Source organism: Panthera leo, chromosome D4 (assembly GCF_018350215.1).
Source record: "Panthera leo isolate Ple1 chromosome D4, P.leo_Ple1_pat1.1, whole genome shotgun sequence".
NCBI classification, from domain to species: Eukaryota; Metazoa; Chordata; class Mammalia; order Carnivora; family Felidae; genus Panthera; species Panthera leo.
Window position 1 is genome coordinate 39,893,624 of NC_056691.1, and position 17,139 is coordinate 39,910,762.

General features: G+C 42.2%; 1 protein-coding gene across 4 annotated transcripts in view; it reads right to left on the minus strand.

Annotated features, from left to right (window-relative positions):
* The window catches only part of FREM1 (FRAS1 related extracellular matrix 1), a 134,875-nt gene that overhangs the window by 9,279 nt on the left and 108,457 nt on the right, over positions 1–17,139 (minus strand). For 2 of the 4 annotated variants that reach the window (XM_042912939.1, XM_042912940.1), the window contains 7 exons: positions 14,378–14,450; positions 8,399–8,548; positions 6,416–6,654; positions 5,287–5,334; positions 4,845–5,009; positions 4,532–4,660; positions 3,983–4,098 (listed from right to left, as the gene is read on the minus strand). In XM_042912939.1, coding sequence (XP_042768873.1) covers positions 3,983–4,098; positions 4,532–4,660; positions 4,845–5,009; positions 5,287–5,334; positions 6,416–6,654; positions 8,399–8,548; positions 14,378–14,450 — 920 coding nt within the window. Of the gene's footprint in view, positions 1–3,982; positions 4,099–4,131; positions 4,661–4,844; positions 5,010–5,286; positions 5,335–6,415; positions 6,655–8,398; positions 8,549–14,377; positions 14,451–17,139 lie in introns of those variants that run through there. The other 2 variants (XM_042912941.1, XM_042912938.1) reach the window with 2 other exon arrangements.

A 17,139-nucleotide genomic window follows, 5' to 3' on the forward strand; every position in this document is an offset into this window, starting at 1 on the left:
CTCCACACTGTTTTCCAGAGTGGCTGCACCAATCTGCATTTCCAGTCTTTCCACTTTTTGTACTCACCATTAAAACCTAGCTGCAATGAGACGGATCAATGAAATAAAAAATATATATGTTGGGGGATTCATGTAGGTTAGTCACCATAAAGGTATCAGTGTTACCGTAAATTGCCATTATTTCAAAAGAAATGAGTTTTGACACCAAAAAGCTAGAAGATCATAATATCAGAGTAAAGAACAGTCCTTCTAAGTAAAAATACTTGGTGACCTTATGCCAACATTGATGGATGGATGGAAAGATGTCGCTCAATACACGTCCTTATTTTTCTCATAACATGAAGGACCAGTTAAAGCTTCATTATAGGCCAGTGGAGTTACTTGCACTGCTATTTGAGTAACAGTGGAAAATAAACAATAAGGCTGCTTTCAAACTTGAGGTGTGGGGGTTCTTTTGCTTTTCATCTATATTTTACCAACAAATCCCCACGGCAGTTTGATCTTGATAACCCTGGCTGCAGCATAACTGTATTTCTGTACTTGCTTTCACTTTCATCAGGAAAGAAACCATATCCTTCCCTTCGTAGCATGTTGCAATCTTCTCATTGCTGATTCAGAGAGGTTCTGATTCCACACCAAAGCTTTTTCCTCAAGGTGGGGGGGTGGGGGGGAGAAAGACCTATGCCAGTCTTCCTACCCGAGCTTTCAAAGCATTAAGACAAACTTTAAATAAAAGTAAGACACCAGTTATTTGGATGACAGGATGTCATAACTCTTCCTAACATATAACATGATGGGAATATATGCATTTAAACAATAATTATTTATACGATTTTAAAAAATAGTTTAATTTATCTTATACCACCCACTCACCAACAGAAGCCTGAAAGCCACTGTTTAACCTCTATGGTACCCATACTTATACTTAAGACATGAAATACATTAGTGAAGAAAATGGTGGTTGACTTGACCAGTTTTTGTTTTTTTAACATTTATTTATTTTCGAGAGTGAGAGATAGAGTGAGAGCAGGGAAGGGGCAGAGAGAGAGGGAGACACAGAATCTGAAACAGGCTCCAGGCTCTGAGCTGTCAGCACAGAGCCAAATTCAGGACTTGAACTTGTGAACCATGAGATCATGACCTGAGCTCAAGTCGGATGCTTAACCGACTGAGCCACCCAAGCACCCCAATTTGACCAGTTTTTAAGTAGACTTTTAGGGGCACCTGGGTGGCTCAGTCAGTTGAATGTCCGACTTCAGCTCAGGTCATGATCTCACGGTTTGTAGGTTCAAAACCTGCGTGGGGCTCTGTGCTAACAGCTCAGAGCCTGGAGCCTGCTTCAGATTCTGTGTCTCCTTCTCTCTCTGCCCTGTCCCACTTGTGCTTTCTCTCTCTCTCTCTTTCTCTCTCAAAAATAAATAAATAAAAATTTAACAAATTTTTTAAAAAGAATGAGAAATTTAAAAAAATAAAAAATAGACTTTTAAAATATTTTATTAGCCTTTTTTTTTAATTCTTTTTTTTTAACGTTTATTTATTTTTGAGACAGAGAGAGACAGAGCATGAACAGGGGAGGGGCAGAGAGAGAGGGAGACACAGAATCTGAAACAGGCTCCAGGCTCTGAGCTGTCAGCACAGAGCCCGACGCGGGGCTCGAACTCACGGACTGCGAGATCGTGACCTAAGCCGAAGTCGGCCGCTTAACCGACTGAGCCACCCAGGCGCCCCTTATTAGCCTTTTAAAAACTAGTTATAACTTACATAGAATCAAATGCACAAATGTTTAAGTATTCAATTCAATGAACTTTAACAGTTGTATTCAGGTAACAACCATCCAGAGCAAGACATAGAACATTTCCATCATTCTAGAATATTACCTCATGTTACTACCTCATGGTTTTTTAGTCACCCTACAATCCCTGCCAGAGATAACAGGTTTTTTTTTATTTCTAACACCAACTAATAAATTAGTTTTTCCTATTCGTATTAAAAAATCATATATTTTCTACTCTTTTATGATGGGCTGCTTCCTCTCTACGTGTTTTTGAGATTTATCCACATGGTTGGAGGTTTTAGTTCATTCCATTTTATCATTTATAAAATAAATGATCAAAAAAGAAAATTTATCTATTTCCTTGTTGATGGAGAAAACATAAACCACCCCTATAAATCAACTAAGCTAATTTTTTGAAGTAGGCTTCCCTGCTGGCACAGAGCCCAGTGTGGGGCCTGAACCCACGACCCTGAGATCAAGCGCTGAGCCCCCCAGGTGCCCCAGACCCGAACCATTATTATTATGGAAAAAGTTGCCATGACATTCTTGTGAATGCCCCCCCCCCTTTTTGTTTTTAGCATCTACTTTTATTTCTCTCGGGTAAATACCTAGGAGTAGAGATGTCAGGTCACAGGGTAAATGCGTGTAAACATAAGAAAGTGCCAGACGGTTCTACAAAGCGGTGGTACCATTTTACCGTTCCACCAACACACGTGAGAATTCCATTGGCTCTGCACCATCTGACGTTGGCAGTCTTGGTGATTTTACAGTGGGTGTGAAATGGTATTTCACCGTGGTTTTCATCTGCATTTCCCTGACGTCTAATGGTGGTATATCTTTTCATGTACTTATTGACCAATTGTGTATCTTTTCTTGTGAAGCCTCCAAGTCATTTGCTATGTTTTTAATCAGGTTGTCTTCTTGTTATTGATTTATAGGAATTGTCTGCGTTTTCTGGATTTGAGACCTAGGTAGATATACGATTTGAGATTAGCTTTCCCAAATGTGGTTTGCTCTTTCATTTTCTTTTTTTCTTTTTAATTTTTTTAAATCTTTATTTATTTTTGAGAGAGAGAGACAGAGTGTGAGCAGGGGAGGAGCAGAGAGTGAGGGAGACACAGAATCCGAAGCAGGCTCCAGGCCCTGAGCTGTCAGCACAGAGCCTGACGCGGGGCTCGAACTCACGAGTGGTGAGATCATGACCTGAGCCGAAGTCGGTCGCTCAACCGACTGAGCCACCCAGGCGCCCCTGCTCTTTCATTTTCTTAATAGTGTTTTTATTTATTTATTTTTAAATCTTTTTTAATGTTTATTTTCGAGAGAGAGAGAGAGAGTGTGTGTGTGTGTGTGTGTGTGTGTGTGTGGGAGGGGCAGAAAGAGAGACACAATCTGAAGCAGACTCCAGGCTCTGAGTTGTCAGCACAGAACCTGACGCGGGGCTCCAACTCACAGACCATGAGATCGTGACCTGAGCCGACATTGGACGCTTAACCGAGTGACCCATCCAGGTGCCCCTCTTAATAGTGTTTTTAGAGGAGCATAATTTTTTGAATTTGATGAAGTGCAAAATCTGTTATTCACCAGAGACTTCTCTAGTCTCAGTTTCCAGCGGTTGGGGCATATTAGCCGAATAATATCCAGGTAGACGAAAAGGGGGGGTCAGGGATAGGCACATATGCATTTTTAAAGTCTTTCTGGAATAGATAAATTTTGTTGTCATTATTTGACCACAAGTCATCTTGTGTCCCATTGCCCACGGACCCACTGACCCTTTGTCCAACTTGTCTGGCTTCACAATCATCAATGTCTCTTGCATTGTCATAGATCTGATCCTTTCATTTCCATGTATTTTCAAATTCGTGGGCAGGAATCCTTACTTAATACTACTAATAATAAAATGATAGAAACTACAATGCTGTGGACTCAGAAAAGCTCCTTCTGACTTTCTCCAAAAGATCAAGAAAAGCTAAAAACTAGAACTTCGGCAACGGCACATTTTTCACATAAAAGCGGTAAGTCAAAATACATTATCAAGGTCAATCTCAAATCCATCCTGAACTACAGAACTCTCCTGGGGTTCCTAAAACAAAACCAAGTAGATATCAGACACTCGACGCTTGAATGAAAGAAGCGACCCCGAAGTTGCATGAGAAAAAAGAGAAATGGTATGAAAGAAAACATTAATTAACAGGAAATAGGGTTTCTTACTGTTCTTGGCAAGCTCGGGCTGCTGTGTCCCAGGTGCCTTTCTGTTCCGTGATCACGGAGTGGCAGTAGCCTGAGTGACGGTGCCACCCAGCTGGGCAGGATCCACCTTCCACCTCCTGAAATACAGTTGTCCATGTTGACATGATAACAGTCTTTAAAATCTACAGCCTGCTCTCCGCACAAAGAATCTATGAGTCCCCTATCTTGAACAGAGTCATTTTGTCACCAGAAAGGAGGTCGGCCCTTATCCCAATTCTCCACCTTGAGAGATGTGATGGCTCTCTACAGAAAACACCACTGAAGTCCTCACTGTTTCGATTTTACACCCTTGACATTCTGACGATTAAACGACACGAGTAAACACCTTCTTCAATTGCATCGATTACCTAATGTGTTTTGTGATTTGTAAAACACCACCTGGGCCCTATTTTCCTCTTCACCTTCCAAGTGTGACAAGGGCAGGTGGACGAAGTGTCAGATCACTTGCTATCAGCTTATCACAGAGCATATGGCCAGCAAAGCTACTTTGCTGTTCATCCCGGGTCCCACCTCGGTTTGGGGGCTCCACACTCTCCAGGTAATCCCATCACACTTGTACAGCTTTCGGAGGCTTTCTTGGAAGTGGAAGAGTCCCTTTAATTCCAGTGTGCAGTTCTTTGGAAATGAGGGCAACCGGGCCTGTGGGAAGGAGAGGTGATGTAGACTTGACTTCATGTAAGCTAAGCACACACCCACCTTCTTTAGGTTTTCATTTGTTAGGTAGCATTGGTGTTGAGCAATCAGTCCCCAAGCTAGAAGGCAGTTTTATGGCCCAGCAAACAGCTGGCTCTCAGGTGAATAGGAAGTAAAAAGATTTTCCTACCTGTCTGGAGAAGTGCGAGCCAGTTGTGGATTCCACCTTATCTGCCTGAGGCAGTTCTGCCCCTTGGCTTGTCTCCTGTGGCTGATTAATACTGGATATGTTGGCCTTCCTTTTGCGAGATGGGGAACTATCATCCTGTAGTTGCAGGGAAACCATTCCATGATACTTGAGGAAATCAGAAAGCAACAATGAAGAAAACATGAACACCCAGGTAGCAAACAAAAACTTTTGTCGGGAAAATGAGCAACTCAAAATTTGGATTAAAGCAAAAAAGATAAAAGTTTGTGGTGTTTTTTTTCTTTCCTGGCCATCCAAGCCTCTGAAACAAATTTCAAAACAGGCTTTTAAGAGAAATACATAAATGCAGAAGAAAAATGATTTCGCTAAATGTTTTGCATCCATAAATACAAGAAATTTAGTAATTCTCTCAAACTGTGCTTACATTATAGATGATGTCTGTTCCATTTCTATAAACAGAGGATGGAAGAACCTGAAATCAATAAAGTACAAAATATGAATAAACTTGGCTTGAAAAATAACTAGCACTGGGGTAAAACCCTTTCAATAAGATCTTGTTAGTGTCTAAAAATTTTTAAAACATATGTTTCCTAAGGGGCGCCTGGGTGGCTCAGTCGGTTAAGTGTCCGACTTTGGCTCAGGTCATGATCTTGCAGTCCGTGAGTTCGAGCCCCGCATCGGGCTCTCTCTCTCCCTCAAAAAATAAATAAACATTAAAAAAAGAAGAAGAAGAAGAAGAAAGAAACAAAACTCGTATGTTTCTTAAGACTTTCCATACCCAGGGGCTCCTGAGTGGCTCAGTTGGTTAAGCGCTGACTTCAGCTTAGGTCATGATCTTGTGGTTTGAGTTTGAGCCCCACATGGGGCTCTCTGATGTCAGTGGAGAGCCTCTTCCTCTCTCTCTGTCCCTCCCCCCCACATTCTCTCTCTCTCTCTCAAAAATAAATAAACATTAAAAAAAAAAAAAAAAACTTTCCATGATCAAATCATTAGAGTTTTTAAAATCACTGGACCTATTCACAACTTATCAGTGTTGATTCGGACATTCATAGCTTCAGTTATGGAGAAAAGACATCCTTACTTTGGTGATATGTCAATAGTACCCAGCGGTCTAAGAAAACACACACACACACACACACACACACACACACACACACAGAAGAATGCACATACACTCATGAGTGTTTGCCTGATTATAATTCTGGGCTAATAAGGTCAACATCACAGTTTCCACACCCGAGTAGATCACATAATCTCGTTCTGTTCCAGGGTCACTGGTCATTCCCTATCTGTTTTGATCACAAAAGGAACCAAAGCAGAAACCATATGGATGAGTCAGCATATCCATCACCTCGAGTAGTACCATGAAGGAAGTGTGGCAGCATTCTGATATCTGTATACAAAAGACACTGCCTGATTGGGCACAGAACCATGGCTCCCACTCATTATGAGAAGCAAACAGCTTCTGCAGCGTTGGGGAACGCTCATTAGTATTTTTTGATTCTTTCACAATGTACTCCACACGTCACATCCCCGAAGCTCCCCATCCTTACTGTTTTGCCTTTCCCTTGGGTCCTCAGCTTCATACGAGAAAGATCTGTGGAAGCAAAGCCCTGGAGAGTGTCTCCCCTGGTGACTGCTGGCCGCTTGGAAGATGGAAGGGGTCTTCTTTCCAGATGAAAGGAACCAGAAGAGGCGGGTGAGGAAGACCCTGGGGACAGTGGGCGCCAAAGGCCCTTCTCCCACGCACTGTGCTTGTTTGGGTTGAAGGAATATGAAGGATAGCACTGTCCTGGAGGCATGAAAGATGGCAGGTCAGTTCATTGTACACAAACAGATAAGTGATCACGTCGACACAGCCCCCGGGGCAGCTTGTCATTGAACTGAGATGGATGGTGTTCCCACCAGATGTTGCCTTTTTGCCATTTGCCAGAAACTCCTCTACTCTTCATCAGTTTCCGTGCAGGAGAGCCGTGCCCTTCTGCACATCTACAGGGCGATTATAAAGTCAGGACGATGATTTCACAAACCACAAATGGAAACCATTGTCATGATTTTATAATCATGCCACATACTTGAGAAACGGCCTCACTTCGTGTTCCAGAATTCCTCAATAGATCAGGTTTATTTCACTGACCAAGCATCACTCTGTAAACACTTCCAAGGGTTCATCCTTTCCCCAGTCTCCTAGAGGTAGAAACTGAAACTGTTGGAAAAGTGCAATCAAGTAACAGTTCTAAAAATTAGCACTCAGGGGCACCTGGGTGGCTCAGTCGGTTGAGCGTCTGACTTCAGCTTGGGTCACGATATCATGGTTCGTGAGTTCAAGTCCTGCGTTGGGCTTTGTGCTGACAGCTCAGAGCCCGGAACCTGCTTCAGATTCTGTGATTCCCTCTCTCTCTGCCCCCCTCCCGCTCATGCTCTCTCTCTCTCTCTCAAAAAGAAAATAAACATTAAAAAATTTTAAAAATAATACAATAAATAAAAATGAGCATTCAACTGTCACGGAACAAATATCCAATAAACCTTACTGGAGCTACTTCTATGGGAAACATTCCCAATAAGTATCACAAAAACCTAAACCCAGAACCCTCATGTGGATATTTTATACTTCATGTCTAAAGCGTGGAGTTCACGTATTGTATGTACATTCTGTGAACAGAAAATTCTATTGAAAAACAAGTGAATTTGGCAATAAAGATGGTGGGAAAAGATGTTGTGGAAACATGAGTATTATAAAGGGAAGAGGATAATGTCTATATTTTATTATAGGATGAGAAAGAACAGGAGAGAGTGGATTTCAGGTAAGGAAAACATACCATGGGGAATGACAGGTGTAAAATCAGGGGTCTAAGTCTGTGCATGGTAACTGGACACTTGTCAAATGCTAAATAGACACGTAAGTAGAAAGGGTTTGGCAGGAAGAAAAAAATCAGAGCAGCAAGGACTGTGCTTGGTCTTTATTTTATTTAGTTCACAGGTCGTTCTTTTGCATATACTATCCAGGACCTATTTTGGCTCTGCACTCCAAGGTTATTCATTAATATTCTCCAGCTGCTCCTGAATCCCCTAGTCAGCTGCATCTTTCACGTCTATTTTTCTCCAATTCCTTCCTCTCTTAGAATTTTCCTGGTCACACTACAGTGGGGGCTCAGATTTTAGGCATTAAGAGCTCTCTTCCACAGAGGAAGATAATTACAGCCCTACAAACTCTGGGGGAAAATAATTGTCGATAGATTCTCACCAACATTGTTTCCCCCTCGGTGAGAACAACAAACGGGTAGGAGAAAAAAAAAAAAAACACAACAACTACGGCACTGACTTGTTGCCTTTCTCAAACGAGAGTTCTTAGCGGGACGAAAACCACATGAAGCAGAAAAGCAGAATAAAGGGCCTGCAACACGACCGAGGTTGCTTTCTTGACAAGAAATTAAGCATTCTGATTTGAAGGCGTTATCAGGCACACTGGCTGTTGAAAGCCAGCAGCCAGAGCGCCAGGACCGCTCCTGATTTCGAGATGAGGATCAAAAGAATACCTCCTTTTGAGTCCAAAATTTTCACTGCCGCTTTTGTCTTTATGCCAAGAACTGCATTCACGGGGGAGTTGAGAATTACTTCAAAGACCTCATCATCTTCCTCTAATCCGTCATAGGTAATTGCTATATTCCACATCTTAGTTGACATTCCTACAAGAAGTAAACATTTTAATTACTCTTTAATTGCTATTTCAATCACCTAGGTGTCAGAGAAATATATTAATTAACATGTCTACAGCAAGGCTGCAGTAGCCCGAGTGAGCTATTGTACTGCTCCCGACACATTGAGGTCCTGCTGTTCTCCCAAATAATATTAAAAGACCGCATTTGTTCCTGGACAATGATGATTCCGTTTCAATGCAAACACTGTAACAAAAAAAGTGAGCCGCATTAGGCAAGGGATGAACAACAACAACAAAAAAAATGGTTAGTCGATGAGATCCAAGGCTTATTCCACCCACCCACCCCCCCCCCCCGCCCCGACCTGCCCCTTCTCTTCTTAGAAATAAACAAGTACTGCAATCTTAAAACCTTAATAGTTCCAAAAATCTTAAGAGGTTGGTACAGGCAGTTAAAAGTGATTATTGGATGGTACTTCACACTATTCATGGAACCCTTGAAATGATTGATTTCTGAAGACAGCTGCCTCTATCGGCTGTTCCACTTCCTGAGGTCCTTCTAGCCCACAAATGCTTTTTCTAATGATGTAATACTCAGTATTTGATATCCTCCTAGAGAGTATTTATGGGCTGGGGGTTTTAGAAATAGAGCCAATGTTGTTGTTGTTGTTGTTGTTGTTGTTGTTGTTGTTTTCCCTTTCTGTCTGCCTCTGCTCATGGAGTTACAAGCAAGCTCGGTTCACAGTAACTTTGTGAACTTAATCCCAAACGGTTTGGAACTTACAAACATATCCCCAGCCATTCTGTCACCGCTAAGGTGGGATGCAAAGGAGCCCCAGAAACACGAAATACGAAAGCTGGAAGAATCTTGTGAGACTGTCTAATCCTGACCAGTTTCCATGGCATGGATTACAGGGTCTCCCCCTTTAGTTTATTTAGAAGAAAAAATGGTGGGAGGAGTTAAAAAAAAAAAAAAAAAGTACTGTTCGGTAGGGAAAGGAGGCTACAGGTTGAGGGGAAAAAAAGAAAACAAATTTATGGTTTAACCTTCCAGGACTAAGTTTTGAAAACTTGACTCTGTGGCATTTACTCATTGGCTACGTGAGGACTCTTATTCCCATAAACCCATCTATATAAGCAGTCAAACTTTTTTTTTTCCTAGCCTTCTCTTCCGAAAATCTGGATTCTTGTCTTCCTGTAGATTGTCTGCTGCAGATTTATGCCTCTCGTTTGGTCCATCTATATGACAGCCACCTGTTTGAAGGTTGTGTCACCTACAGATTTAAGGATCTAATCAAAGTTTCTTCAATCCCCCAGCAGAATTCAATGGAAAGAGGAAACTGTTCACCCATCCTACTCTTGGCTGCCCTTAGAGGGGAGAAAGAATTAAGTATATTTGAAATAATTTTATTTAAAAAAAAAAAAACAACCCAAGCTGACAGCCAATTTCAGTTATCCATACCAACTGATTCATAAATCAATTACTTTCGCGATCTTTGCAACAACAGAAGTTGAAACACCTAACATAAAATACTATATAATTCCCACCTCATGGACGGATTAAATCAACCTATACATATACATTTTTGTCTCTATCGTGTACTTACCTTTGCTTTAGCTGCTATGGAGAATACCAGAGGTACAACATCGGCAAGCCCTGACATAAAGGATTAAAATCTCTTTGAAGAGACAAGATGTAAATGTCAGAAAAGTCCACTGTTCAAGGCTATGTATGATTAGCCGCCAAAAGATACAGGATGGATGGTAAATACTAAATGCACGTGGGCTCCAGAGTTGGTAGGCTTGGGAGGGAGGAAGTGGGAAAACAGCGCAAGCAAAGGCAGGAAGGTAGCAAAGGTCTTGAACAGGGAAGGCTGAGCAAATTAGCTGGCTGGAAGGGAGGTCACGCCAGGCACTAGGAGGTAGGAGGGCAGCAACGGTGGGATGTAGCCAGAAGGCAGAGAGCCCTGGACACCAGGTGGCTGGATTCAGACTTTCAGCCATAGGCAACAGGGAAGGCCCTTGAAAATGAATGTCTTAGAAAAACGAATCTGAGTGTTACGCAAAAAGATTTAGGAGCCCAGGAAGGCGGGCAAAGAGGCTAGAAGTGGGGAGACCACAGAGGCAGCCGTTGTAATAAACCTGGCATGAAGGGATAAGAGACCAGACAGTGAAGAGAGTATATAAATACTAAGAATGTTAATATTCAAAGAACTGTTTTGACTCTCAAAACCCCAAAAGTCAAGCATTATCCAAATAAAAGTCCAATAACAACAACAAAGAATTCCAAGTCCCAACCAATTGCCTCTTATTTGAAGAATCATGTTTTAAAAACATTATAGTACCTCTTTTACCTTTGGGGGGTAACACCTTACCTTTACATTGTTCTATGACCTTATGGAGTAGAACCAGATGGTTAGAGAAAATCTATTCCAAATTTCATTTAAGTACTTTCTGATTGGTTTGCTTGCATTTCAGTTTTGTTTCTATGCCTACCAGGTGTGCACATAGAACCAACTTTTCTAGGTTAACAAGATTGGAAGTAAGAACTTTCTGGGTTTTTCTTTTTCCTTCCTCTCCCATTTTCAAGGTGCAAAGTAGTTGTTAAATCACTGAGATTATAAGCAATTTCAGAAGGCTTGAACCGGCCTCCTGTTCCCATAAAACAAAAGGCGTTGAAGAAAAGGTGTCATTTTATGCAGACACACACTTTACAGAGTAGGTCCATTACTGGATACTTGCCTGCAAAGCGGATTTTACGATGGAAAGACATTTGCTCAATGTTTTTTAGTAAATGCCATGTTAGAGCTCTGTTCCTTTGGAAAACATTTTGACTCTTAGGAATGACTTAGTCGTTCAATTAGGAAAGCAGCAAACCTTTCAAGAACACATACTTGAAAGGACAACAATCTTTTCCTTAAGAGTATTTACACTTCTAATCAAGATCAGCCACAATAGCTGAATGCTAAATCAGCAGAATTAGCTTTGGGTTCAGTACAATGGCAGCAAGGCGTAGCTCACCAGTCTCAACAAGGACCCCGTTTCTCTCCACCCCCTCCTAAAAATTCTCAAACCTTCCAATAGCCCACCAATTTTGATTTCTCGCTCTGTTTCTTCGCCCTTCATAGAGGCTGCTGTTTTTAAGCAAATAAGCAGATTGCTTTGGGCATGGGGGTGGGGCATGGGGATGGGGACAACCAGACCCAGAAGAGGCAAGGATTAACAATATGGGAGTGGGGGAGCCTGGGTGGCTCATTCGGTGGTGCACCTGACCTCAGCTCAGGCCATGATCTCACCGCTCGTGAGTTCGAGCCCCGCATCAGGCTCTGTGCTGACAGCTCAGAGCCGGGAGCCTGCTTCAGATTCTGTGTCTCCCTCTCCCTCTGTCCTTCCCCTGTTCACACTCTGTCTCTCTCTCAAAATAAATAAACATTAAAAAAAATTAAAAAAAAAACAATATGGGAGTATATAAACATTTCTAGGACCTGTGAACATAGGGAACTTTGAAATGTTCTAAAGCAAGCCTTCAATTTATGAAACCATTTCTGGCTAATAAATTCTAAAACAATGAATGGGCAAAGATTGTTTCTTTCTAACTTACAAGATTTTTTTTTCTTAAAATGTCTAAATAATCCCCAAATTCATGACCAGTTAGATGCTCCAGAAGTCTAGTATCTACTCACAAAAGCATGTAAACTCTTCTAGACAAATCAGTATTTGTCTTATCCAGTGGAACCTCTGAGAGGTTCCCCGAAACATGATACTTTTTAGTTCCTATCAATCCCAACAGAGTACCCGGCAAGGCTGCTCAAACTCTACTAAAAGCCAGAATCACTCCAGATCTCGAGACAAACGGACCTCAAATAATAAAGATGACATATAACAACGACTCTTGGCTCTCAAAAAGTGGAAAAGTTGTAGGGGTGCCTGGGTAGCTCATTAGGTTAAACATCCCATTCTTGATTTTGGCTCAGGTCATGATCCTAGAGTTGTAGGATCAAGTCCCAGGATCGAGAGTAGAGCCTGCTTGAGATTCTCTCTCTCCCTCTCTGCCACCTGCCGCCCCCCTGCCCCCACACTTTTTTTTCTCTCTCTCTCAAAATAAATAAATAAATCTTTTTTTTTTTTAAGTGGAAAGGCTGGGACTGCCTTAACATGAAGTACAAAACGGGAATACACAGAGCAATTGCCCCAAATCCTTTCATCTTAGGGTTGACCAGAACCTAAGAGCCTGTGGCCACCTGTGGGTAAACATCAGATACATAATGGAAACAGCTCTTCTACACAGTAGGTCACTTGAAGAACAAACTTACACAAGTCAAACTTAAATATCACACGAAGGAGGCCAACGCGATATCTGGGTTGTTTCATGTCAAATTTAAGGTTCATTGCTATAGGTTGAGTTGGGTCACTCAAAATCTGTATGTTGAAATCCTAATTCCTAGTACTTCAGAATGTGACCTTATTTGGAAAAAAGCTCATTACAGATGTAACTGTCAAGATAAAGTCACACTAGAGTGGGCCTCTAATCCATTGTGATTGATTTCCCTATAAAGAGGGGAAATTTGGACACAGACACATACACGAGGACGCCATGTTGGGGACAAGGGCAGAGATTGGTGTGGATTCCGCAGAAGCCAAGGAATGCCAATGACCAGCAAGTCACCAGAGCGTGGAAGACAGGCATGGGGCAGATTCTCTCTCACAGCCCCCAGAAGGAATCAACCCCACTGACAACTTGCTCTTGAACTTATAGCCTCCAGAACTGTGAGAAAATAAATTTCTGTTTTTAAGTTACCATGTTTGTGATACTTAGTAAGGGCAGCCTTAGCAAACTAGTCACAAACCATCATGCTACTTGTGGTGAACTGCAGAAAGGCATTTCTTTTCTATGTTTACTATTAAGGTTGTCAGTTCTGGAGCAGGGATGATATTCAGGCCATTTTGTTCTGCCTTTGCTTGAAACAGTATGTGTCAGTGGCAAGATAATGGCAAGGGTCTTGACTTGGTGGAATGTTCTCGGAGGGCAGAACACCTCCTCTGCAGGAGAGCACCAAGCCACGAGCCCTGGCTGCTTCTCAAGGCCCTTTCCATTTGCCCCTGGACAGGTGATGCATGCCCATCCCAGACGAGAGGGAAAGAGAGAGAACCATGCGGTGCAGTGAAGGAGAGTTACCCGCCCCTTCTACAGAGGCCAGGGAAGGAAGGTGTTGGTCCAGCTTTAGTGCTTTAGGCACAGCTCACCCTGAAGTCCCCTTCTCCTTCTTCTCCTACTTGCTCAGAATATCACCTCCTCTGGGAAGTCTTCCAGGATTCCCCTCAACCAGAACAATGGCTCCTCCTTTGGGTCCCAGTGTACTATCAGTGAGTTGTTTTCACGGCTCTATTTCCCACACAATAGAATGCCTTTAAGAGTCGGCACCATATTTTTATATCCCCTTTTGCACCTAGCAAAATTTTTCCACAGATTTAAACAAAGTATGTGCTATCTAATGAATCTTCCCCGCAGTCTCCTCAAAGCAACCTATTCCAAGAGAAATCATGTAGAAATGGCCTCATGTGAATATGACATTCTGAAAATTTCCATCACAATATGAGGCTATTTCAGCTTTGGGTTAGGACTCTAAATAATTTTTTTAATGATTTTCTGGATTTTTTGGATATTGGCCCGGATATTTACTTTTTATTCGTTATGAGTTTTCTTCTCATTTTAAACGAATATTCACTTGCGATTAAATGAAACACGAAGGGCAAAACCTCAAGGCCAAACAGATCTCTCTTGCAGGGGCTGAAGTAAGTCCCCATAATCTCCACACGTTCTTACAAAAAACGGGAAACAAACTATAGACACGAAATGTACCTGGGTCAAACTGAATCAGTTTAGATGGAGTCAGAGTGAAGTCTTTTCCAACCGTAGCAGACACTTGCTTGACCTTAAGAGGGAAAAAAAATATCCTTTTTTAAGAAAAATAAATATTATTTTAATAGAGAAACATCTAGTCTAGTATCATAACAGATTAAATTCATGCCTTTTTTTTTTTTTTTTTTTTTTTTTTTTTTTTTAGGGAGGCTCTATGCCCAACCTGGGGCTTGAACTCATGACCCCAGGATCAAGAGTCGCATGCTCTACTGACTGAGCCAGCCGGGTGCCCTTAAATTCACGCTCTTAAGTCTGTTTTTAACATAAGGGATTTTTAAAAATTATAATCAACCATTTTAGATCTAGGCTACATGGATCTTCCTTAAAGTTAACTTTTTTCTTAGACTAATATCAACAGAAATAAAAGTAAAGCTTTTTTTTTTTTCTTTTTTTCCTTTTCACTTCTTTCTAAACGATTTGGTCTTTGGAGAAAGCAACATAAATTTTAAACAATATTTTTCTCTTTGCTATGAGTATCCATTTATTACCTTACCTTCCTCCTACCCCAACCTGGCTTTGAAATAGTGCCTGGGAGGGAAGGGGCGGAGGGAGGAGAAGTAGCACCAGACAAGTAGCTGTGAGGTACCCCACGAGCTCCAGGGCACTGAGTGACTTTGACAGGTTGAACCGAAACGGGCCTCGTCCATTCTCCTGTCTGGGGGAAACCATCTCACTTCACAGAAGTGAATGAAAGCTCCATGAGGGTGATAGCCCTGGTGAACAGCCACGCAAAATCAATCCGCACGCAGGACTGAGGGTTTTCGAGGCTCCATCAAGTAAGTTGCTAACAACAACAACAACAACAACAACAATTGCTCTAAAGAGACGATTTACTGATCTCCTGTTCCCCACTCGTAGGGCTAAAAACCAGAGGGGATTTAGGGCTCTCAAGTCACGACCTATCTTCCCCCAGAGGGAGCCTAAATACGTGTTAAGAAGAGTGTCCTTGGCGAGTTTGAAAAAGGTCATCGGATGAGAACCCTGCGTAAGCACAACAAGCAGCTGTTACCTTGCACTCTTTTAGACATCTGAGATGGCCCAGAAAGGGAGTTACTATATTTCCTCACTTTCCAACAAAGAAATCAAGTGCACAGTTGCAAACTTAAAAGTTCCCATTTTTTCTGGCTTTAGATCCTACCTCCATTTGTAATCAAAGGCCCCGAGATCTGCTAATGGGCCTGCAGTGGAAACGTTTTGCTGAAGAGGGTACTTCCTCCCAGGCTTCCACTTGTTCTTGGCCTACGATGCCAAGGCTCTTCCTGAACCACCTTTCGTTGCGAAAAGGCAGCCCATCGTTCTCCTGTATCCACCATATGCTGGAAGTTACATTTCCGCGCACATGCAAGTACTTAGTATTTACCACCACTGGGTTTGCAGAATCCGATGTGGGAAAAGGAATGGTCTGAGAAAAGGTGGTCGGAGCAATGATCTCGGTGAAGGTGCACAGTTCGAACCAGCACAAACAACACAGGGGAGAGCGCTTTCTCTTTGCTTCTGGTCAAGACGCCAGTAAGCTCTGGTAGAAAGCAGCACCTGGGCTCTAGGTAGAGCTGTCCCTGGAGGCTCAGGGCTGTGTTTGATGAAGGCCTGGCCACTCAGCTGGCAGGCTCACAGTGTGCATTCAGCTTCGGGAGACAAAAGGTTCCCTGTCACACCACATATGTTCTTTCTACCTGGCAAGGTGAATGGTATATGGCCCAAAACTCTAGACTCGAGCATATGGTGTTGTCTGTAGAAGACCAAAGCGTTATTAGAAAACCGTTCGGACAGATTTCTTTTTGTGTGAACAATCTGGAAAGATAAATACCAAATGTGGATATGGTAGAATTTAGGTGCACAAGGTTCTGAGGGTGATTTGAATTGATTATTGTAATTGAGATTTAACTGAGATGACCATTTTTTTTTTCCCCCAAAAGCTAATATCACTCACTGCCCCTTTCAGGAGATTGAGGAGCAGTATTCAAAGCTCATTTGCCATTGTTAGTTTGTGAAAGCTTTTCAAGCTGCCATTCTCTTGAAGTGGTATTGTGATGGCAACTCCTAAAAAAAAAAAAAATTCCTTCAATTCTAGACGTCTTCGGTTGTGCTCCATGGTCCGTGTCAATGGAAAGCAATAGCAAGTTGACTAATCAATCTAAAAGTGATTACTGAGTATCCTTTATATCTCAGAGGCCTGGATTGATAAATGTTCTCTTCATTTTGACTTGGGTGACTCTTTTTTATTTTTGAGAGAGAAAAGTTCATGCAAGTGCAGAAGAAGGGCCCAGGAGGAGAGAGAGAGAGAGAGAGAGAGGGAGAGAAGAAGAGAGGGAGACATTCCAAGCAGGCTCCATGCTCAGCATGGAGGTTAACGTGGGCTCGATCCCATGACCTTGGGATCATGACCTGAACTGAAATCAAGAGTCAGATGCTCAACTGACTGAGCCACCTAGGCGCCCCAACCTGGGTGTCTCTTAATTTTGTCCCTTGATTTTCCTCATCCACTGAGACCACACGAAGCGATCCTGGTGCATACTAAGAGAAAGCCATTTGGGGGCTGAAATGTGGTCTGGAGACCTCATTGAATGTCTTACATGCAGGGTTTCTTTTCCAAAGCAGAATTTGGCCAGGGTTCACTAGGTTGGATCCATCTCCCTGTAAAATCAAACTTCAGGACTTAGTAACCAGATTTAAAAATTAAAAGTGAGTTAGAAATTCCTTAT